This window comes from Embiotoca jacksoni, unplaced genomic scaffold, assembly GCF_022577435.1.
Source record: "Embiotoca jacksoni isolate LCO1_2020_lvr unplaced genomic scaffold, fEmbJac1.0.p SCAF_14, whole genome shotgun sequence".
Classification (NCBI taxonomy): Eukaryota; Metazoa; Chordata; class Actinopteri; family Embiotocidae; genus Embiotoca; species Embiotoca jacksoni.
The window spans coordinates 4164573-4189491 of NW_027185274.1; the positions used below are offsets into that span (position 1 = coordinate 4164573).

The following is a 24919-nucleotide window of genomic DNA, read 5'->3' on the forward strand; positions in this document are numbered from 1 at the left end:
AAAACACTCCTGTCGAGGTAAGGACGACCTCTGACCTCCCAGCAGTTGGCGTGACGGATGAGTTGTCGCAGCTCGAGCAGAAGAAGGGTTAATCGGCACCGCACGCGGGTCGAAGGTGGTCAGAAGACCAGGAGCTCGGCGGCGTTTGTTGTGACAGGAGTGTTTAGTTTGGTGATGAAGTCTTACTTCACTGCAGTTTCACTTCCTCGTGGTTTAGGTGACGTTCTCTTGCGTCTTTCCCGTCACCTTTACTGCGTGCTGGAGACAAATTAGTACAATCCTTCACGTGCACATACAAAAGACATGAACTCCCACATTTCCTCCCCAGCAACTGGAATTTTTCCAGCTGATTTCCTAATCTCCTCCCATGAGTACCTCATCTGTCCTGTCCTGCGTCTGGCATTTTGTCTTTATCTGCAGCTGTCCTTCTCCTTTTTAAATCGACTCTTCTGCTTTGATGCAGTTTTTCTTCATTCATTTCGTCCATATCTTTCCGTGTTTGCAGGTGGACTTGAACCACTCTAAAGATTCACATTTGTATTATGTGAATTATAGACTGTGAGGTAGTTTCGAAATATGCACTTGCTACAAAGACTTGATAGATGTTGCATTTATCCGTTGGCTGCCGGTAGATTGATAACAGGCCCAGCACTTTCTTTCCTAGAAATCTTCCCTCAGAGGAATGGTATTTTCTTTTTTCTGGCTTTATTTAGAGGTGTATAAATATCAGCAGACAAAACTCCAAGTTTCACAACACGCTCAAGAGGAAACTGGAAATTATTTCTTCTTTTTTTGTATTTTATCTTTGCCTTTGTGACGTTTCATAAAGTGGGTCTAAAGATTTACATTGATTGGTTTGTTTTAAGGTTAGTATAGAAAGCCTAATACCCATGAAAATAAATATTTACTGGAAACTAATGATTTTAAATGTTTGATTGAAACTAATTTAACACAAAAAAAAAGGAAGTGATTTTTCTTTATTAAATGTATCGGTTATAATAATGTTATTTATTATTGTCACAGATACATAAACTAAGTATTTGAAATAAAAAGTATTACTTGGATGTACTTTATTTTTTGTACATTTTGCAAGTGATTGAAAAAAAAATTAACTAAATATTAAATATTTGTATTGTTTCTCTACTTGGATTGTATAATAAATAGCCTCATCAGTTTTGTTATGTGTGTAATATTGTAAAAGAATAATAACCGGTCTGTAAAAGGATTCGATTATGGCCATTAATAACGAAAGCCATTTTTAAACATATAGTAGTCTGTTGCACAGGCTTCATTATTTTTCAAGCGAACGTACCAAAGAGGCTTTAATTCGTTAATTAATTCATTAGTTTTAAGTGCGCGACGTGAGGCAGCCAATCAGGAGTCAGCAGGCGGTTTCGTCCTGGTTCAGCAGGTGGGCAAATTGTTTTATCTTTGGGGGAAATCCGTCCAGCGGAGGAGTTCAACACTCAACACAACGACTTTACGAAGGCAAGTGAGGGTTTGTGTCGCAATCTCTCAACTCTTTGTATTTATATTTGTCTGCTTTCACCCAAATGCTTTATGTAGCTTTTACTACCTTAATTGTGCTAATTGGCTAGATAATGCTTCATTTCCTACATATATGCCCAAATATAAAATACTGTTTGAAAGCATTTGTTATTGATTTATTTTTCAGAAGTGTCTTGAGAATTTAGTTTTCATTGAAATGCTTTTGAGTTTTGTCCTTTTGAGTGGCCTCCAGATCAAAGTGCTTCCATCCTGCTGTCCCGCTTCACGTGCAGAGCTTTAGGCTGCGTGGCAAAGTTCAACGGAGACTTTAATTGTGAAGTAATTAAATTGTATGGACAGTGTAAAATCACCACGAAGCAGAGTCCCCGGACACTGTACTAACACACCGCATTTCAAATGTCACCGCAATTTGAAAACAAAGGAGTTCAAACAAACAAACAAAAACACTGTCAGCTGTCAAAGAAATTGTAAAATCAAACAAATGAGGCAATTTACGACTGCAGTGAATAAGATAAAAAAAAAAAAAAAAAAAAAAAAAAAAGCCACCGGTGGTGAAATATTAGCCTGTCTCTGAAAAGTAAACTTTTCTTTGTATTGGGGAATGGAAAGAGGTTTTTTTTTTTTACTTGGCAGAGGTTGGTTACCAGGTCAAATCTAAATTTAATTTGTATTCCTGAAGGTTCAATGTGCATGTTGTATGTTTTCACAGTTTCAAAAGCCTAAATAACCTTTCTGAATGTTGCCTCCCTGGAAGACGGCCTGTGAAGGCTTATTGTTGAAATGTTTTCAGGTGACGCAGAACAAAGCGGGATTGAACTCATGACCCAAACCAGCCTGGCTTCAAAAATCAGTCTTATGACAGCTTCCATGTAGCAGCTGTTTGTGTCTGACTGGAAGAATTAGCCCATCGTTCATCATCACATAACAGGTCTCATTAATGCCTTCCATTTTTTCCCCTCTCTCCTTCCCAGTTTCAGTTGCGTGTGTGTGTGTGTGTGTGTGTGTGCGCACGCCTGTGTGGTTTGTGTGTGTTGCAATGAGGATTAACCTAGTACTTCAGCTGATGCTGATTGGAATGACGTTCAACACACACACAAGCTGGCTTTTAAAGGAAGGAGACTGTACACTGTGTGTGTGTGTGTGTGTGTGTGTGTGTGTGTGTGTGTGTGTGTGTTTTTAGTCTATGCCCAGGATGCCCCCTTTTTATTTCTTACACTTGCCCTTCTCTCCCTACTTTCTACTGACACACCCAATGAGGGTTAAGTAGACTGACTGGACCACTGTACCTGGCATGGGGCCTTTTGGCACGGGAGGTTGCAAGTGGCTATAAATAGGTTAGTTAGTTAGTTAGACCAGGGCACAGACTTTAAATAGTCTGTCTCACTCTGACATCATAATGTTTGTGTTTCATCTCGTTGATTTTTCCTGCTTGATTTATGTATACGTGTCCCTCTTATAGCGCTCTCGGGCCCTCTTATAAATATGCATCAAGGAGTCTTGGATTAGGGGCAAGGATCCTTTTTTTTTTTTTTTTTTTTTTTTTTAAAGCTCAGCGTGTGTGTGTGTGTGTTTGGCTGAGAGTATGTGTGAGTGGGTGCATGCCTGCTTGAGTATGTGTGTTAGTGTCTTAAGCCAGGCAGAGCAGAATACGGCCCGCTGTAAGCCCAGGCATGTGCGATTTGTGTGATTGGGTTTAGTCGGTGCTGATAGGCGACGTCCTGGGCTGTAGATGACCAGTCGCTCCGCGGACAACACGAACCGTCCCGCTGAAAACACGGAGGTAAGACCACACTCCTCACCAGCGGGTCCATCATGCAGTTACTGCTGACTCTAATCACATCTCGACTGTGATTAGAGATTCATCGCCATATGTATCGTGTCAGTGTGTAAGATCTGTATGTCGGTGTTGGTGCTCAGCAACGCGAGAAGTGATTTACCAGACGAGGTGTTTCTTGTGTGCGAGCTTTGGTGTGCGAGTAGTTTAGTTTCTTCTTGAGACTTCTTAACCGTCATTCATCCTCATCTGTATTATTTCTCTCTGAGGACTTTGAATTGAAATTGTTATATTTTGTCACGTTTGCAACAGAAAACTTCCTTTTTGTTTAAAATGAAAGGTACAAACTGATTTCAAGCAACTCTTTCTTTTTCTTTTGTTTTCTCAATCAGTCTATCTGATGTTTTGGTAACAATGAATGAATAATAGCATGGGGATTATAACTTTTCAAATGCTGTTATCTGGCACTGCTTCACAGGTCGGCGACCGCTGTTCATTTAAGCGCGCACAATGCAGGCATTAAACCGTTCAGTTTTAATGAAATCTCAAAATAATTACCACAACACAGGTGATTACCAACAACCAGCAACAAGTCACGCCTCTGCCACTTTTTAAAATGAATCTCAGGATTGTGCTTTAAAGTTTTCAGCTCAGGAATCTCTTCAGGATGGAAACGCTTACTTGCATGAAGTGAGGTTGTGTTCTTCTATTATAATTAGAAATAATATCTACAGTGCAACCTGCCAGAGGCGCTGTGTGCCGAGTCACTCCCGCCTGTAAGGGTCAGATCATAACTGGAGGGCCATTAGGTTTTGTAGCAAAATGTGAAATGTATGCATCATCATAAGATGCAGAATAACAATGATATATTTTCTTCTTGCCTTCTGTCGCTGCTGGTGTTTATTCTCCAGGTCATGTGACATTGTTCGTCTTTCTTCTAATGTCTTGCATGAAGAAATGCTCTGCCATTTTTTAAATAGGCACATTTGATGTTTAATCAAGAGCTTAAAAGCGACATCCTTGTTGTTTAGTTAACACTCAGTAGCTTCTGAATGATTGTTGCGTTTTGAGTTTTTACAGTATAACTGTGTATTGTTTTCTGTATTTGCTACCGATAGTTATTCTGCCATCATTACACTCAGATCAGCAGCAGGCTGTAATGCGTCCTCAGCTGCCCTGCGCACTGCCCTTAGTTTTAGTGTGTTGCACGTCACTGTTGTGGAGTTGGAGGGATCTTGTCCAGCCAGGGGACAGCTTATGTCAGTCATCGAGGTACAAGGAAGAGGTCAAGCCCCTAAGTTGTGCTGGCACTGTGTGTTGTTTTGGCAGGTAGTGGAGACAGTTTAGCATCCTGAGATAGACCAGAGTCGAGTTTCTGCAGCGGCACAGACCGTTAAAAACACAGATGTATAGAATATGATTTATTAGAGGTTGTAGCTGCATCAAAGCCAGTAGTGAACAGGAAATATTCAATAAAAAAAAACTGGACTTGAACGTCATTCATAGAGAGAGCACAATAATTATAAAATAGTTTTTATTAAAATGTGTCAACTGTCTCAACGTTTACTGCAGCTTTGTCAGTCGCAGAGCTTTTACACTCACCGACCACTTCGTTACACTGGTCATGGCAACACTGGCTGGTAGACATGGTCCAGAGGAATTACTGAAGTTCAAATCAAACCTCTTCTTTGGAGGAAAAAAAAAAGGTGATTTAAGGGACTTTGAATGGAGCCTGGTTCTTGGTGCCAGATGGGCTGTTATTTTAGAAACTGCTAATATGCAGAGATTGTCACACTCGATCATCTTAAGAGTTTACAGACGATGGTGCCAAAAAGAAAAGGAAAAAAACCATCCAGCTGAGGGTGTTTGTCTTGCTGAAAATGCCCTGTTGAGGGCAGAGGTGAAAGAAGAATAGCCAGGCTGGTTCAAGCTGATCGAAAGATGACAGCAACTCAAATAACCACTTGTTACAACTGAGGTGTGCAAGAAGAGCGTCGTTGAATGCACAACACGTCAAAGCTTCAAGCAGATGGGCCACAGCAGCAGACCACCCAGCTGTGTGCCGCTCCTATCGGCTACTAACAGGACGGTGAGAATGCAGTGGGCACGGGCTCAACACAGTCTGACAACGGACGATTGGAAGAACGTTTCCTGGTCTGATGAGTCTTGTTTTCCTCTGCGACATTCAGCTGGTGGCATCAGGATTTAATCGACATGAAATCATGCATCCGTCCTGCCTTGTATCTACCAGTCATGCTGTTGATGTGTGGTAATGTTGTGTGGGATGCTTTTTTGGCACACTTTTGACACCTTAGTACCAACTGAGCAGCATTTAAATTCCAAAGCATTACTGACCACGTCCATCCCTTTATGACCACAGTGTACTCATCTTTAAACAGCTACTTTCACACAGTACCAATCATCTGTCCATCCATTATCTATACCATCTTTATCCTTTATCCTGGTCACCATCCCAGCTCACTGAGGCTGTGGCTCAGATGGTAGTGGGTTGCCCACTAATCGGAAGATTGGTGGTTTGATCCCCGGCTCCTCCTATCCACATGCCTAAGTGTCCTTGGGCAAGACGCTGAACCCCAAGTTGCCTCTGATGGCACACCATTGTTGTGTGAATGTACTCCTGACGGCACCTTGCATGGCAGCTCAGTCTCTGTTAAATATTAATGTGTGAATGGTTGAATGGAAACGCTGTGTAAAAGCGCTTTGAGACCGTAAGGTGAGCTATACAGGTGCAGACCATTTACCATTACTGCCAGTCCATCACAGGCCCAACACAGAGACAGACGCAAACAAAGACCATTCACACCTAGGGGCAATTTGTAGAACCGCCAATTAACCTGAGGTGCATGTTTTTGGACGGTGGGAGGAAGCCGGAGTACCCGGAGAGAACCCACGCAGGCACGGGGAGAACATGCAAACTCCCCAAAGAAAGGCCCAGGCCCGGATTGGAACCCCGACCCTTTTCGCTGTGAGGCGACACTGCTAAGCACAACTGGCACGCCCCGCAGTACCGATCATCCCAGACTCAAACAGCCTCTCACTCCAAACACACCTCTGGTTATGTGGTGGAACATCAGATTGGACTCCTACGAGAGTGCTGCCTACAGATCTGCAGCAGCTGAGTGATGCTACCTGGTCAATATGAATCCAAATCTCTTAGGAATGTTTCCATCACCTCATTGAACGTATATGTCATGAAGAATTAAGGCCGTTAAGAAGACTAAAGGGAATCCAGCCTGGTGCTAGCAAAGGTGTACCTAACAAAGTGGTCAATGAGTGTATTTCACACCATCTGACTGACGACGGTCTCACTGGTGACACAAACAAGACTTTCTCAATCAAAATTGCGCAGTGGATATGAAAGTCTTCCTCGCTGCTTAACGCTTCATCTTTTGGCTCTTAGATTATTACTTGTAGTTTTACTGGATGTCACATGTAAGCTTAAAACACAGAAAGATGTTCTTACAAGTTGTAGGGGAATCTACAATGAAAAATGATGACATAAAGCTGCAAGACATCAAGGCAGGCGGTTGGGAATAAGACACCGAGGTTCTTGTCTGTTGGATGAATAGTGAGAACAGGATTGTAGGAGTACGACAGAGTCGAAAGGAAACCACAGTAACTCGTACATCATACAGAGGCCGGAAAGCGATAGAAGCCGGACATACTGTCGAAAGTCTTTTGCTTGCATGACCACGTGTAATTGAGCCAGTCTCTGACAACACGGCTGTGTTCATGGTGACCGTCTGAGAGTAACGGGTGTTTGTATATTTATGAGTGTCGTAGGTTTATGCAGACAAACTAGTAATGTCCTCATTACCGTTTTCCATCTTCTCGTGTAACAGCTGCTGGAGGTACGCCAGGTTGCCGTGCTCGTCGTTGGCCCCTTAAAATGTGTCTGCGTGTCCACTTATAAGGCGGCTCCTCAATCTCAATATGTAAAAGATAAGTGTTTTTCTTCTCTCCCGGGAGTAGTTTCCTCTTAAAGTGCTACAAGTTCCACCGGCTAGTTTAAGTGTTGTTTGTGCAGATGTGGTGGCAGCGCAGGTCTTCGGGCTAACAGCTCATGCGCCGAACGGTTTTCTGCCCTCACCTCTGCCTGCACAGTTTATTTTTCAATAAGCCAAGACTCAAGTTGGCATGATGTCAGGCAGGCATGAGAAACTGTAGGCCACACTTGTGGAGCAAAACAAGGACTTCATTAATCAAGACTCTTTAGATCATTTTGTTTCTCTCTTTGTATTCGTACCTTCATGACTGCGTTGGTGTCAGTGAAAGACTGCATTCCTCAAAATGTTGGTGTGAGTCGGGGTATTGAACGTACCCCTATATATGTGCGTAAGAAATTGTGTTTTACTTGGCACCTGTACATGTGTGTATGTGTGTGTATTGAGAGAATACATGTCCTCTAAAGGTATCTGTGCATAATGGCATTTTAGAATATGATAAATATACAGTAATTACAGTATGTTTGTCTCCATACTGTATCACTAGCAAGCAGACAATATAGAACAATAGTTCAGCCAGGTAGGTGTAGAGGCGGATATTAGCTTATCACAGATCCGTATGGGCGTGAATGTCAGCCAGTATGTGACAGGAAATTGCAAATATGTAGAGCTGATTATTTCGAATAAGTTCTTTAATTTTAAACCGTCTTCTCAAAAAGTCCTCTGTTCGTCACAGTCGGATCAATAGACAGCCAGGTAGATACAGTTCAACACTTTATTTTCCACTTGTCAGCGTTCAGTCTTCTGTCAGGTCTGACCCATAGAGATTCAAGTCTAGCAGAAAAGGAATGTTGGCTAATGTTGCTGCAAGTGCACAACTGTCAGGAGTCCAAAATGGTTGAGGAACCCTCCACCCCCCCCCCCCCCCCCCCCCCCCTCCATCCCTGGGGATTTGCCCAAGCAAACTGTGATAAGCACATTATTTTTACCCAACCATTGCTGGTGTCTATAGTCCGGACTTTATGGTGTTGGTCTGAGTTTAAAGCTCACAAGCTTACGAAAGCTGGCAGTGAGCCCAAAGCTTTACGAGTTGTGTGAGAGGATACTTTGAGCAGGAAGCCTTTGAGATCTGTTTGGGATTTAAGGAGAAACGTGCTCGTCAGATACAGTTCATGGGAAGGAGAGACTTTCAAATATTTCATATTTCTGTTATGGAATGTAATTTAATTACTCACTTTACATTTCAGAAGTGACACACAGGATTTCTCCAGCTCAAACTGTGTGATTGCAAATATAGTTTATACAACATGGTTATGTGTAAGAAGATCTGTGAACAGGACAGTGGTGGGAAGCAATGTTCAGTCATGTACTGGACTTCAGTTCATTTTTAAATGTAGACACACTTTTGAGTATTTACAACTTGTCAATTTTCATATCTACATAGCCTGTATGGAAACATTGTACTTGTACTCCCCAATATTTACATACTTAAATTAAATTTAAGATTTTACATAAAATCATGCATCAAATGCATTATGGGAGATTAAACCGGTGGCTCCTCTTTTTGAGGCCCCTCTTGATGTTTCAGATGCCTACTAGTTGTTAGCACTTCCACCAAAGAAATAACTCTTTTTGATTGAAATAACTAAAGGCCAAAGAGGTAAAATAATATTTCACAAAAAAAGATTAATATTAATTTGTGCATCATAACTTCTCAAATTAATCATCTAACTGCCCCTCAGATTTATGTTGTGACCCTTTAGAGGAGCCTACCCCTATAGACTGAAAACTAACCTACCCCAAAACAACCTCATGCTTCAATATTTAATCATTCATTCAGTAGTAACACTGTAATACATTAACTTATTACTCAAAGGGGCAACTGAAGAATGATTGTTTACTTTTGATACAAGGTGTGTACCTTTCCTTAGATTTATTTAGTTTCATTTAAGTATGATTTCGAACTAGCACCTGATGAACAGAAGTCACGATATCGTATGAGGACTGCAAGTACAAAGGTTTTTCTTGAGTTTCTGTTAAACTGAATGCAGATTTTCAAAAACCTTTGATGGTGTAATGTGACAGTTTGAAGCAGTCTTATTTCATGCAGAAAACACTTTATTGAATGTTTAATATTTTTTAAACTGTTGCTCAAGTAGGCAAAAATGCTTAAATTGCAGCAATAACCTGGAGGAGTGTAGTTACATAGAACAAGGTTGGCTATCTTCAGTCAGTCCTCCCACAGCCTCGCACCCACATAAGTAAGCAACATGAAGTTTAGCCTTGCAGCAGCAAACTCACTTTTCTGAGTACATGAAGTGAGGAGATTGAGCTTTTATTTCTAAAGCTTTGTAACACATTTTAAACACAGAAGTCCGCTTGTAAATTCTTCAAATCACGTCTTTGCCATAAAGTCTGTGCGTTTTAAATTATATTTAACTCGTGAATTTGGGCTAGAAATCAGAGCTGAAAGCAGGAACTGTGTGACTGAACTAGAACAGGGGTTGGACAATATAGGCAGCAGGGGTCAAAGGAGAGAAGCCTTATCTTAGCAGGTGTGATAAAGAACTTGAAGTAAATGAGAGCGAAAATCTGAAGGTGAGATGAAAAGAAAAGAGGGAGTGTAAGGTGTGTGTGTGTGTGTGTGTGTGTGTGTGTGTGTGTGTGTGTGTGTGTGTGTGTGTGTGTGTGTGTGTGTGTGTGTGAGTCTGTGCGTGCGTGCGTGCGTGCAATTATGCGTGTGTCTGTGTGTGCGTGCGTGCAATTATGTGTGTGTGTGTGTGTGTGTGTGTGTGTGTGTGTGTGTGTGTGTGTGTGTGTGTGTGTGTGTGTGCGTGCGTGCGTGTGTCCATCAAGACAGCAGCGAGTCGCACCCTGACACTGAGCCCCTCTACCCAAACATCTACCGAGGGTAGGACTTCCCCCGTCTGCAGTGTGAGCTTTAATGAGAATTCGGCCATGACCAACAGCGTATCACTCTCCTGCACTACGCTTCATTATTTCTGTTTGTATTATTACAAAGAGACCTTGATAGAGTATTGCGCAGGTCTGTGCTTGCATCCAGTGTCTTCGTTATCTCCCGTCTCAGTGCATGCATCCGTCTGTGCATATCTGCACGGCTCTGCGTCTCTAAATGCAGCATGTGTGTAAGTGTGTGTGATTGCAAGTCAGTGGGAGAGGGACAACAAGGGAGGGAGAGAGAGAGAGAGAGAGACAGGGAGAGAGAGAGAGAGAGAGAGAGAGAGAGAGAGAGAAAGAGAGAAAGGAGAGAGGTTGGAGAGCTCAATGGGCAAACACGGTGTCCTGATGTGCGAGTGGACGCTGTTTCTACCACGGGATTCTTGAAGTTTTGGGTAGAAGTTTTTGCTGCTGTTCTTGGCAGATGTTAAAGGCGCCACAGGTTCTTCCTGTCCTCTTTTACCATCTCCAAAGGTAATGTATGCATGCCAGTTGGTATGAAATACTAATGGTAGCTTTGCATTTGCGGTTTGTTTCAGTGAATTTACTTCCAAAGTGTCAGTGACTAATGATTTGTCTTAAGTTCAAACGGGGATGTGAGATGCTCAGAAAACTCTCCAATTTTCATTTGTGGTGTTTTATAATCCCTCGTTGGTATTTTTCTCATATCTCGTCATTGCTGCAATCTTGATGTTATCGTCTCACTTTCTCTTTCTTTATTAAGAAGTACTTGGTGAAACAGTAACAAGACTTCAGAAAAATATGTTTTTATTTCCTGTAATAACTAAGAACTTTAAAGTTTATACCACAGGGTCGATGTGTCGTGTGGATTTTTAACTAGGGGAACACAGAAATAACTTATTTCAAGCTTTATTTCAATTATGTATGTTGCGTCTCCATGTGTTTTTTTTTAGTGATTAACTGTATCAGCACATGCAGGTCAATTGTAGTATTTCAGAGTCATTTACTGCTGTTTTTCTGGACCTTTTGTTGTGAGGCAGTGTGATACTTGATACTTTTGTAAACTTTATGGATAACTGAGCAAAGTGTCGCAAAGAAAGGAGCATTTTTTAGTTACATTTTTTTATATTAAAATAAATGCCCTTTTTTCTTTAGCCCCACTTTTAGGTTTCTACCGTTCAAAAAGCAGTTGTCCGATTTCCTTCTAAATTTTCATGTCAGACCAGAAGGAGAGCAGAGCACTTCCGTCACTGTGAAGATTCAGACGGAAATTCGAATGATGAAGAAACTGGAGTTGCTTTCATGAGGAATTAAAAATATTTTTTGTATTAAAAAAAAATTAAATAAAAAATAAATAAAAAAGAGAAAAGTTTGTATTGAATGGAAGGTTAGCCGGAGTTTGTTTTTTTGCGCTGGAGTCCAGGTACACGCCGGCTCTCCGGCTGTGTGGTAGTCAGATGTTAGCGTGCGGAGTAAAACTGTTGGACACTCGTTTTTCATTAAGATAATGGCTTTCCATGTAAATTGAGTCTTCCTACATTCTGTTATTCATTACTAATTGAGCTAACACTATAAACAGTCTAATCCAAAAGAATCTTCTTATTTGACCCATTAAACATGTGGTAGAATTTTATGTCAAATATTTATTGTCATTTGTTCTGATTTTTTTTTTTTTTTTTTTTTTTTTTATGCATACATACAGTTTTCCTTGTTGAGTTTAAAACTAATTAAAGTACTTAATCAGGAAACTTTAGAACAGTTTATAGTTTAGGTTCGAACAGCATAAAGTTTAAAGCACACTTTATTATAGTGGCGTTAATATTTAATGAAATGCTTGAACTAATATAGTAGGAGAATAAAGTAGAAAAATACTCTCTGTTCTGTGTTTGCTCTTTATACTGCCTTACACTTTTTTATTTTTCCGTTAAACTATGTATGTCACTGCCAAAACAACCAAGGAACAATCTGTTGAGCAGACAGTGTTCGACGGATGTCGAGGTTTTTGCCAACTGTTGTTGTTCTTTTTTGCCCCTTTGTGTTCTCTTCTCTTTTTTTTGAGGTTTTCTCTTGTGTTCCCTGCCTTCAAAAATGCTGCTGGTGCTTGTAATATGTTCCTCTAATTTCTTCCCATTATATGGCTTTGATCAGATAAGCACCAAAACAGGTTACGCAACTGATAGCGCAAAATGAAAAACATGAGGAAAAGACGACAATAAGTGACTCAACATGTCTCAGCACAAACCCCTTCAATTTGAACGGTTCCCAATAAAACTGTAGAAAGACGATGTCGGGGTGCTGTATTTTATAACTTTGTTTCATTGTCATAATTCAGGCATTCATGCAATGTCAACAGACCCTTTATATAAGTTGAAAGATGAGTAATAACGGATCAACTCTTTTCCTGTGACTTATCTCTGTATTCCCCCCTTCTGTGTTGCAGTTTGCTCCATCACTGAGTGTCTCACACGACGAGCTATTTGTGGAGAAGATCCAAGATTCGTGTAACTTTTCTGCTCGCCACATCCTGTTCAAACGCATCTCTCCTGTCGTAGACCCTCGTCTGTCTGTCGTAGCAGCCTGCTCTTACTGCCTCTTGCTCAACAGTCCTCTCCCACACACACACACACACACACACACACACACACACACACCTCCCCTCACTCTGGCCCCGCTCTCTTCTTTTAGCTCCGCTCTCCCGTCCCCCGTCTCCTTTACCTGTCCAACGAGGACAATCTTGTTTTTTCTCAGACTTGTGTTACACTCTCGCTGCACCATTCGCTCACTCTCCTAACCCCTCTGTTCCCCTAATGGGCACCATATCAGACAGCAGCACCACATTCCCTTCATCGTCACTGAGAACCTCTCTCCACCCTTAACCGCCTTACCGACACCAACACCTATACAGCCCAATGGAGACAGAAGATATGATGATGACAAGAATGCTGACAATGGACAAAGGGGAGAACGAGGGAGATGGGGACAAAGGGACAGAGGAGGTTGGTGGAGAAGAGGAGGGGACACAGCAGGAAAACGGTAGACCGATGCTGGCCGATGGTCTCGCAGACAGAGGACCCAAGAGCCTGACCTCCGGCTCTGGCCAGCAGGTGTCCAATGGCTTCACAACTTCCACCTCTCAGAGCCCCAGGGAGGGACCAGGGAACGCAGCTTGCGCTGCGGATGCGTCCTCTGGGCCCGGAGGCAGCACCGGGTCCTCGGCACCGCTGGGAGGCCTAAGGACTCTGGTGGTCCAACAAACCAGCTTGGATAGGCCCCGAGAAACCTGGAGCAAGAAGATGGACTTCTTGCTGTCTGTGATCGGCTACGCTGTGGACCTGGGAAACGTCTGGCGCTTCCCATACATATGCTACCAAAACGGAGGAGGTGAGGAAGCAGAAGGTGTTTGGAGGAGAGAAAGGCGTGAAAGCTGGAGTGAGATGAGGAGTGATGAGAGTACGTGAGATACCAGGCGAAAACAAACAGGTTTTTAAATATTGGAAATAAGAAAAGGCTCTTTAATGATTTTAATTGTACTGCAGCGTATACTATAATATAGAATATATGTAACTTTTGCATTATTAAAGATGGAGGGAGATGGAGACTTTTTAGTTGTACATCACCAAAAGGTGCATACAAGCAATGCACCAGTTAACAGTGTAGTTTATGGACAACGCTTTGATTTAGTTCATTTCTTGCACAGTCTGAGGTACAAAAAAGTGTCTCACAAAGTGTGTGTAGTCTGCGTGCTCTTTGACTACACAATCCTCACCTCGCGGCAAACAGGGCTTTCCGTTTTATTGAATTTGCAATAATAAAATCTTTGCAATTTCCTGTGTTCTGTGTGTGTGTCTCAGAGCAAGGGAGAGATGGAGACTGGGAGACACTTGATAGAGGCAACAGTATTAATTGTGGTTTTTATGAGAACACCTTCAGTCTCTTTCTCCTTGGTTAATAACTTGTCTCCAAGGCAGCTGCTCAATCAACCCTTATCTTTGCTTTCATGTCACAAAGAGGCACAAGCAGGCACATACGCACCGTGCTGCCCGCACACAGAAACGCACACGTGCACATGAAATAAGTTTATGATCAGAGAGAAAGACAGAAGGAGAGCGAGATGTGTTATCAAACTCTGCACGTTAAGCCAGAGAGCCCACAGATCTGACTGCCATCCTGCTGTTCACCTTTTATTGCTTTTACACTTTTCTTACTTGGCTATAACAAAGCAGACATCACAGTAGTTATATTTCATCATAGATTTGAAACAAAGTGACTCACTTAACGTGCGTTTCCACAGAGCACATTAAATGTAAAGTGATATGAAACGGGGGAAACATGCCTTGTTGTTTTTGTGAGGACTGGGGTTATGTCAACGAAAAGACTATTACAGTATTTCATGATTTTGCCAGACTGCTCTTTAGTGCTCTTCTGTTGAAAGTGCTTTGTTGAGGGGACTACTGAGGTTACAGATGGTGTGAAAGAGTAGCATTTCTCATGAGTGTAATGTGCTTTTTACTGCTCTTCCATAACTCTTTCTTTCTCGTGTTTCCCGCTGTTTTCCTCCTCCCCACATCCATTTGTACATTCCCCCCCCCCCTCCATCTCTTTCCACTCGTTTCTTTCGTCCACCCCCGTTGTACTCTTGATCTCTTTTTGTCCTTCCACAAATTTTACCCCCTCAATGTCTCTATTCAGGTGCCTTTTTGCTGCCCTACCTGTTGATGGCGGTGTTTGGAGGTGTGCCTCTGTTCTACATGGAGCTGGCTCTCGGCCAGTTCCACCGCAGCGGCTGCATCTCCATCTGGAAACACATCTGTCCCATCTTCAAAGGTAACAGGGGTGCGGCGCGAGAACAGGACAGAAAGAGAACGTCTTTAGAAACAGCTTGGACTAAATAAAAAAATAAAAATAAAAAAGAAGAGAACATGAGAGGAGAGAACAGGAAAAGTGACAGGAGGAGAACAAAAAAAGAGGAAGAATGACGTTGTCGAACCATCAGTCTGAGAGACAGCTCCCACCCTGCTCCCCCCCCCCCCCCCCCCCCCCCCCAGTATAATTCCCTTGAAGAGCATCTCTAGTTTCTTGTACATCGAGGGAGACGTTCTGACTCTGTTATGGAAATTGTCACATTTTCATGCCAAATGCCAGATTCTCAGAAATTTGATCGTATGTAAATTGTTGTTTGGAAATGTCACCCCGCTGCCCAGCAGGAGCTTGAATTAGTTTGAAAACATCACTGAAAAGTCTCCATAATACAGGCAGTGACTGACCGATGTCTCATATTACAGGTTATATTTTTTAATAAAATATAGATTTAAAGTTTACGCTCACGGTGGGTCTAGTTTTAATATCCCTCTCTTTTACTTCGTGCCAACAATAGTTTGTTTCATCTTCTCCAGGGATCGGCTTTGCCATCTGCATCATAGCCCTCTACATAGCCTTCTACTACAACACCATCATGGCCTGGGCCTTGTACTACCTGCTATCGTCGTTCCGGCCCACCCTGCCCTGGACCACCTGCACCAACAGCTGGAACACCGTCAACTGCAACCGCTACATGTCCTCCGACCACAACGTGTCCTGGTCCAACTCCTCCACGTCCCCCGCCGAGGAGTTCTATACGTAAGTGCATGTAAGTCAGATGTAGAGGCGTAAGGGAGGCGCTTACACAGGAGGGAGACGTGCAGTGAAGGAGGGAGGACGACTCCTAGAGAGCGGTTACAACGTCGACAGATTTACCAACAGCTCTTTCGACCAGAAATCCACCTGCATGACTGGTTGTGAAGAAACTGCATGTTGAAGCTCTGCAGAATAAGAATCCCAGAAGTACTGAACAACTCGTACACATATAAAGCTCAAAGCTGAGGAAGAAGCAGTTTGTGGAATAGTTGCCATTAAAGGTAGTTTTTGTTCAAATACAAACACTCTCAATACACTTTAAATTAGCCAACCAAACGAGGAACTGGACTTAAGCAGGTGGATGGCAAGATGTGAGGAGGGAGCAAGAAATGCTGTTGAGTTGTTCGATTATTGGTAAATAGAAATGTAGATGGGAAATTAGTAAAAAGACTGAATCAGATTGGATTTTTTTCAACTAATTATAATTGTAAATGATGAATAATCAATAATATATTATTTCTATTCTAAGAGACAGCCTATCTGAATCTTTCACAGTGATGAACTCAGGTCATTCGTCTCTGTCGCGTTTTCTCTGTAAACTTCAGGCCGAGCTCTTTCAGAACAATGTCTTCATTATTCTTAAGTGTTTTTGCTCTGTGGCTCAGTCTTATCAGCTGCTCGCTGCACTGTGTCTGTCCACTGAGACAGACTCAGGGTTTATCCGAAGTTGACTTTTTCCTAACGCGGGTTTAAATGTAAGAAATTCCACAACTTAGTCTGGCGCCAGAATTTCCTGTTTTCAGCATAAATCAGGCCTCTGTTTTCTCATCCGCGCTCTGTGTGCTTAACCTGTGACCAGATGTTGACCTTACTGTTCATTTCATACTTTTTCTTTCCCTCTAACACTTTTTATTTTTTTTGTGCTTTGGCTTGTTGACATAAATCTGCCATAAAGTCAGTCAAGGCCCTCTTATGTGGGGATGATCTTGTCACCATCTTTTTTTTTTTTACCTCCGGTAACTTTTCATTGTTGCTCATTTAGTCTGTCCACATGGTGCATGCTTGTGTCGCACCTCCGTATCAGATGAAGAGTATATTCTGTTGTTTTTACACCCTGTCCTTGTTTAATACACTTACTTTTATTTTTCTCCTCTTCTTTGTACTGTTTGTAGCCTCTGATTTTTTTTTGTTTTTTTTAACTTGTTCTTCATTTCTATATCACATCCACTTCCTGCTCTGCCCTTTTTCTCTGCTTTCCTCAATGTCCCAAATTGCCTCCTCTCTAATGTCTCTTTGCATTCTCTTTGTATTTCATCTTCTCCATCACTTCTCATTATTCTCCACATTCTTCTCTTTCTTTTACCTTCCTGTGTGCTCTCCTCTTCCTCCTTCCCTGACTCTCTTTCACTTTTCCTTCATTATAATGACTCTCTTCATCTCCTGTCCTCTCTTCTTATGTTTGCTTACATGCAATTTCACCTGTTTGTTCCTTGTCTCCCCTCTTGTTGCATCCTTTTCAAACCTCGACTCTCAACCCAAACGCCACCACACACACCGTGCCACCTCTCTTGTCTCCTCTCTCCAGTCGCCAGGTGTTGCAGGTCCACCGCTCCGCAGGTCTGCACCAGCTGGGCTCCGTCAGCTGGCAGCTGGCCCTCTGTCTGCTCTTCATCTTCACCATCGTCTACTTCAGCATCTGGAAAGGAGTCAAGACGTCTGGAAAGGTAACTGAGAGGGCGCCTGCATGGCTGATGGGGTGTCAGTTAGAGGGGATGGATTGATGGATGGATGGAGGCAGAGGCAGAGAGAAGAACAGTGGTTCTCATCTCCTTACCTTCATCATCATTCATCATGAAGAGTGGAAAAGTTGGTTAGAGAGGCTGCCTAAAAGTTAAATGGTTTATGGTTTAAATCTCCACAATCAAAACCAACTAAAACAAGTTGGAAGCCTTTTTGAAATGTACAGTTCTTGTCCGTATGTTGTCTCAAAGACATGAAAAAAACCAGATAAAAAAAAAAAATCAATTCTGATGCCTTCATACTGTAGCTACAGTATAGTCATTCAGCCTCTGTCAATGATACATCCTCTGAAAGTGTTTGTTACAGAGCTGCTCTCAACATGTGGTCATCTCTGTGACCTCAAACAGTTTTACCCAAAACTATTTGCACATGGAGCCACTGGCTGTAGTTTTACATTATCTCGCCCTCTCTCTCCCCCCAGTTTCATGTCTGTATTTCTCTCGTCACCATTATATACAGGAGAAATTCCAACAAAGTAAAGAAAGTAATAACATAATAGAAAATAATACATACTGTCTACGCTAAATTTATACACTGTAACATTAGTCATTTAATTAATGTACAGCTAATAAATTCAAAGTTTCAAACACTCTTTGTCCAGAAGCTCTTTCCTAGAAAGATCCTCTGCTTCAGAAGAAACTATTTTTGTATGTTTTCAGCACCAGAGAGCAAAAATGAAAGCTGTGGAGCCTGAGCAGATCTGCCCCGGTGACTGTCTGGACTGTTTATTAAAAGAGAAGTAAATCGGTTTGTTTGTTCATGTCCTGTCTGTATTAGGTAGTTTGGGTGACCGCTACCTTTCCCTACCTGGTCCTCCTGGTCCTGCTCGTCCGTGGGGCCACTCTGCCGGGGGCCTGGAGGGGCGTCGTCTTTTATCTCAAACCTGACTGGCAGAAACTGCTCAGCACTACAGTAAGTCAGTCGGTGCAATGTAGCAAAGCTGACTTTTATCCTCTTCCTTATGTTCATACTCTGTTGTCTTTAGACTGCTTTTACATCCTTAACATGCATAACAATCTCTCCATTATTCACCGTCATTGATCATTCACACTCTCGAAGGTGTGGATCGATGCAGCAGCTCAGATTTTCTTCTCTCTGGGTCCGGGCTTCGGCGTGCTCCTCGCCTTCGCCAGCTACAACCCATTTCACAACAACTGCTACAAGTAAGAACACACTTAACATTTTATCACATAGTTCATACATCTCTGACACGTGTCTGCTTCAGGAGCAGAACTGCAGTTCAGCTGAAATATTGAATCTTTTCAATCCTTTAATGAAATCATAACTTATCATTTGCAAATATCTGTGTCAGCCTGAGCTTTGAGATGTCTTCAGAGGTGGAACCGTCACCAAGTCAGACATGCCTAAATACTTTGCAGAGCCTCATAGATTTTCTGCCTCCCAAACTTTCTTCCCGATCAGAGATGCGTTGCTCACCAGCTCCGTGAACTGCCTGACGAGCTTTCTGTCAGGCTTCGTCATCTTCACCGTGCTGGGCTACATGGCTGAGATGAGGCACCAGAATGTGGACGCTGTGGCCAAAGATGCAGGTCGGACACCACACCAACACATGCACACTCACTTTGTTGGGAATATACTTATCCCAGATATGTTACCTGGGAAGGGTAAATGCTAAATATCTGCTGGCGGAGGCTTTGACACCCCAATGAAGCATCTACTCCAAACACGTTTGCAGCATAAATTCAACATGAATGTCATCCGTCTTCTGACCTTCCGCTCTATTTTTTCTTTTAGGTCCCAGCCTGCTGTTCATCATTTATGCAGAAGCCATAGCAAACATGCCCGCTGCCACTTTCTTTGCCATCATCTTCTTCCTCATGATCATAATGTTGGGTCTGGATAGCACGGTTAGTTTTGCTGATATTGTTTGCTCTGTTAAACCAGAAACAAAAGTTTCATATTCACTTTATCATATAGGCAAATGTCTCCTTGTCTTAGACTTGTACTTGCCTGTTTTTGCCTCCTTTTTGGTTTGAGGTATTATTTTTTCCTTATTTATTCTGTTTCTAATAGAACTGAAGGAAAACACTGTGATAGGAGTTTGATATCACTGTTGTGTGGTGGTCTTGTCTCCGCAAGTCTTTGTTTATCTGCTCCGAGGCAGCCAGCTGGAGAGACCCGCCAGCCCCTTATCACGTAGTGATAATCATTGTAGAATCAGCATCGAGGTTTCTCTGCTCCTTGACTTTCTGACGGAGGATATTACTGCGAAGCATGTCAGTGTATCTGAATTCATGTTGGACTGGCTCAACATTTTCTACCCAAGGATACACAGCTTTGATTTTTTTTTTTTTATCATTAGTGGAAAAGTCACACGATACGGTATTTGTAGTCAAGATATGTGGCTTAATCACAGCCTTAATGTTGCTTTTGAGTTTATTCTTTTCATTCTGCATCCTCTGATCCTCTTATTGTGTCTTTAAGCTTCTCCCTCTTGGTCTCCTCCTCTCCCAGTTTGCAGGGTTGGAGGGCATAATCACAGCCATGCTCGACGAGTTCCCTCATCTCCTGGCTAAGAGACGAGAGTGGTTTGTCTTCGGCCTTGTGTGTGTCTGCTACCTTGGTGCTCTCTCCACACTCACATATGTAAGTTAAATAACCACATTACAGACAGGCTACGTCCAAGAAGGGCCTAATTATTGATACTTATGATAAGTAATGTCTGCATGTCCAGCGTTACAGTCTATTCCATGTTTTGATTATTTAGGTTCCAAAATACCTCGAAGCTGAGTACGTGAGGTTGCGTTGCCATAAAATGCAACTTAAAAAAAACAACACGTTTAAAGTTTGAAGATCTCATTGTTCACTATCCAAAATTTCTCACTTTACTTTATATGTCAGTTAATATTTACAACTCTTTTAAAAGTCAATAAAAGTATCTCACACTGGTGACAAAAGTAGCTTTAATTAACAATTAGCTGAAATCTGATTAGAGCAGCCGAAGTAATCCCATTAACTCCAACCCTCATTATAGTAAGGTTGTTACTAGCATGGCTTTCTGCTCCATTAAACGCTCATTGTCTTAGATTTAGTAGATGAATCATGCTGCATAAGTGTAATTTGTGATTCGTTTTGAAGAGGTAACTCCATGCCCATGTTGTCTCAGGGAGGAGCGTTCGTTGTGAAGCTGTTTGAGGAGTACGCGACAGGCCCAGCAGTCATCACCGTGGTGCTGCTCGAGGTCATCGCTGTGTCCTGGTTCTACGGTGAGGATCACGGTGGAAATTAGTCGTGAATCACAGAGGTGGCGGTGATAAGGGACAAAATACTGTAAATTGCGTAACTGTGGAACCTCCTCCTCTCTTTGTCCTTTTCCTCTGCGTCTTTGAAGTTTCAGTCACAGACGGGGAAATGAGCAGAACGAGATCAATCGAGTCCTCCTGATATTTGACTTTGCAGGGACTGTGTGTGTCTGTGTTCTAGGTACCAACCGTTTCTGTAATGACATCCAGGTCATGCTTGGTTTCTACCCGGGTTGTTTCTGGAGGGTCTGCTGGGTAGCCATCTGCCCCTGCTTTCTGCTGGTGAGTTCCACACAGCGTTTTCACACAAACACTTAAAAGGGCGTTGAATTGTGTCAGCGGAGACAATCTGCTTTGCAGATACAGTGATTCGAAGCAGCTTCTGTTTGCTTATTTAGCTTTCAGCCCAGTTTGTCATGTGCATCCTGAAGTTTGATTCTTGTTATTTCTGACCTCTCATTTGTTCTCCTTCTCACGCTCAGTTCATCATCATCAGTTTCCTGGCCTTCCCTCCAGAGGTCAGGTTGTTCCATTACCACTACCCGCCATGGACCACTGTCCTGGGCTACTGCATCGGGGTGTCCTCATTCATCTGCGTGCCTGCTTACATGGTCTACCACTTGCTCAGTGCTAAGGGCACGTTCAAACAGGTAAAGAGTTTAATTTCTTTTCAATTTCCTCCTGTTCCTTCAGTCCATCCTCTGAACGGCTTCCCTCGTTCTCCCCACACATGTCTCTTTACTCTGTCCTTCTGTCCCGTATCCTCTCCTGACCTTTGTTCTCTAGCTGACGTGTCTCCAACAACAGGGATCGCTTCTGGTCCTTTCCTTTCCATACCCTCTCCTGTGAACACATGACTAGAGATCAGGATCAAAGGAGTAAGAAGGAGGCACAGGCCAGAGATTAGCGAGAAAAAAGCCAGGACGACGAGCAGAGTAGGCACCCTGATGTAGACTGTCAGATTGTCAGATTTGGAGACAAGGGTTAAGAACTAAAGGAGACCATGCCTCAGCTATCAGCAGTGCTTCACCATCACAACACCCTGCCTATTAAAATCAATGAGCCAAATCATCCTAATCAATAAGTGTTTTTAATCATGCTACTGTGGCTCCTACCTGAAGGCTGGTAATTATCCCTGGTAGTATATTGAACGTATTGTAGCTTACATAACAAATCCAAATCCAAAATGTCCTCCTCATTATCATCATCACTGTTATTATTATATGTTGTACCCCGTGTGAGAGTTGACAGAAGGCAGGAGGAGATCAAAGGGGCCGTTGGACGGACCATCTTTGGCTGCTGTCCAGTATTGACACTGCTGCCAGGGCACACAATGGTCCTGACACCCGTCAACAAACTGCAGTCGCAGTTTTGTGTACATAAAGAGTGTGAAAGGACACGGTGACCATGTAACCCAGGAGGACAGATGAGGCAGAGCAGGATCAAAATGTGTCTCTGTAACATTTGTTTACTCTCTCATTAATTTGCAACGGGTCCTGATACCAGTCTTGCTCTTCTCAGGTTCATTTGGGATTAGTCGAAAAAATAATCTCCAGCAATTTTGATAATCGTTTAAATCGTGATTTTTTTTTTTTTGCAAAATGCTGCGAATTCAGCAGTGCCGTCTTCTTAAGTATGACTGCTTTCTGGTTTTCTTCTGAACAAAACAAACAAAAAGTCTCTTCAAGCTCTGAGAAATTACACTGGACAGTTTCCATGTTATTGGACATGTTATACACAAAGTAGTAGGAAAATAATCCTCAATTGCAGCCTAGTTGGCTGGCATGTTGAGACACCATGTGGTATCATAATGAAACAATGCATACAGTACAAAATCATAGATGTTAATGGCACAATAATATTTTATCCTGCTTTGAGGTTGAATCCTTATCGTCACTGCAATGTTGCTATTAAAAGTGGTGTATTTATGTATCACTGATTTACTCTTTTTCTTTTCCCCTTCTGTCTGTGTCTTTCTTCCCAGCGTCTGTTAAAGAGCATCACTCCAGAGCCCAGCAGTGACAACCACAGAGACTTCATTGTGACCAACGCAGTCTGATCCAAACCCTGACCAAAAGAAGGCGCCAATCTAACTACCTGGAGCTCCCTCTTTTGGACACAATACAAAACTACAGGACAAGGGGGCTACCTTTCACCGTCTTTGCCTCTTTTCTTACATCTCCCACATTCGTTCTTCTCTCACCCACCAAGATCTAGGAATTAGGATGGAGTCAGGTGGAGCCAGGCTGCAGTGACTTTGTTTAGCTTGGTTTGGTTTGGTTCCGTCTGCTGGTTCAGTTTGGAAGGATTTTAGAGCTTAGTTTCCTATTTTTGCCTCACTCAAAAGCATCTCCTAAGTCACGTAGGGACCAATTTTTTCTTCTGGTTTTCCAGCTGTAACAAATATTTTATACACGTATATATAAAGTATGATACACTCTGTGTCCACACAGACAATAAAACATGCATTCAAACCAGAGATACTGCACATTGAACTCAGTTAGAGAAGGCCAGATAATTACATTTCAGTCCCCACTCACTGTTTACAGTTGTCATATTATGCTATTAAGTTATGCATTGTAATATGTAGCAAGATTCAGGTATCTTTTACATCTGTTACTGAAGCCAAATATACAATGTGTGTTCTGTTCGTATTTCTAAAGCTGTTTCAATATTGTAGTTGTCGTTTTGTTGTGTTGACTGTCAGCCTGTGTTTATTTGGTGGCGTCTCGGACGAACGACAGATTTGCAATGAGGTCCCGACACTGTGAAGCACCGTCTGGTAGTGACGTGTGTGTGTGTGTGTGTGACTGTGTGTGAGTGTGTGACAGAAAGAAAGACTGTTATAATACCCAGTGGGAAATGAATCACAGACAGAACTCACCGTGTGTATTCATTCTATAACTGCAATATAAGATTGTGTATTTATTTTCTGATGTTTCAGTTCTGTCATTTAGTCTTCAATCATTACAGGACATTGTACCGATGCTCCTTGTTTAATCACTCTGTCATCATACTGTCAGTAATAGAAGCCAAATATGGATCACAGAGCTAATAACATTCGGTATCACCGTCTGAAAATCACCGTTACCGCTCTTTACTTTTGACCAAAAATGTGTGTGTGTGTGTGTGTGTGTGTGTGTGTGTGTGTGTGTGTGTGTGTGTATCTGTGCGTATGTAGGAGCAGGAGTTAAAATATGGCGAGTACTGTACATCTACATGTGTATTTACTAGTGAGTCTGGTATTGGTGTAATCCTGTGAAAACCTGTCTCCTCCCTCCGTGTGTGTGTGTGTGTGTGTGTGTGTGTGTGTGTGTGTGTGTGTGTGTGTGTGTGTGTGTGTGTGTGTGTGTGTGTGTGTGTGTGTGTGTGTGTGTGTGTGTTTATGTATGTATGTGCGTGTGCGCATGTGTGTACACCTTGGTTAGTATGTGGGTGCATGTATGGTTTAGAGGTGTTCAACCCCTTAATGTGTGCATGCTGGTGTGTGTGTGTGTGTGTGTGTGTGTGTGTGTGTGTGTGTGTGTATACCGTATTACAAATGTGTGCGTGTGTGTGTGTCTGTGATGTGATCTCCTGTTGTCTTGTTAAATGCCAAAATATCATATGAAGAAAGTAAACTCCCTCTTGCCTCTCTCTCTCTCTCTCTCTCTCTCTCTCTCTCTCTCTCTCTCTCTCTCTCCTACCTCTGGAGCTTATGTAAGAGTATGTATGTCAATAAAAAAAACTGTATTAAGAAACACACCTGTATAAAATAAAGATATATAAATATATGGGAAATAACAGATAATAAAGATATATGGAAATAAATAATAACCTCTGTCATCTGTTACTTGATTGTTTCATACATGTGTCAGTCGGGTACTATGCACAATTTGACACGTTAAAAGTTATCATACTTACATAATGAAGTTAGCAAAATATTGTGTTCAGTAAAACGGATGTTTTCATGTGCCAGCTGCAGAAACAGATGCTGGACAAAGACTGAATATGAAACTTGGATTTAAAACTGACAGAAGAAATAGAGTTTGTATCGTATGTGCCGTGTCTTCAGTCCTGGCATCTTCTGAGTTTTA

General features: G+C 42.3%; 1 protein-coding gene across 1 annotated transcript; it reads left to right on the forward strand.

Annotated features, from left to right (window-relative positions):
* The first annotated feature begins 10433 nt into the window (after positions 1–10433).
* slc6a4a (solute carrier family 6 member 4a) lies at positions 10434–24638 on the forward strand. Its single transcript, XM_069147547.1, has 14 exons — positions 10434–10680; positions 12608–13548; positions 14857–14991; positions 15561–15783; positions 17366–17504; positions 18358–18492; positions 18640–18743; positions 19003–19130; positions 19336–19448; positions 20056–20187; positions 20708–20807; positions 21025–21125; positions 21326–21493; positions 22828–24638. Exons 2-14 carry the CDS (start codon positions 13077–13079, stop codon positions 22900–22902), a joined length of 2025 nt encoding a protein of 674 aa, XP_069003648.1. The 5' UTR covers positions 10434–10680; positions 12608–13076; the 3' UTR covers positions 22903–24638.
* Positions 24639–24919: the final 281 nt, after the last annotated feature.

Excerpts from the sequence above, each read along its gene's own strand:
- slc6a4a (XM_069147547.1), top strand. The coding sequence starts at position 13,077 with ATGGAGACAGAAGATATGATGATGACAAGAATGCTGACAATGGACAAA. Across the intron at positions 19,449-20,055 it reads TGTTGGGTCTGGATAGCACG|TTTGCAGGGTTGGAGGGCAT; the intron begins GTTAGTTTTGCT and ends CTCCTCTCCCAG. Across the intron at positions 21,494-22,827 it reads CTAAGGGCACGTTCAAACAG|CGTCTGTTAAAGAGCATCAC; the intron begins GTAAAGAGTTTA and ends CTTTCTTCCCAG.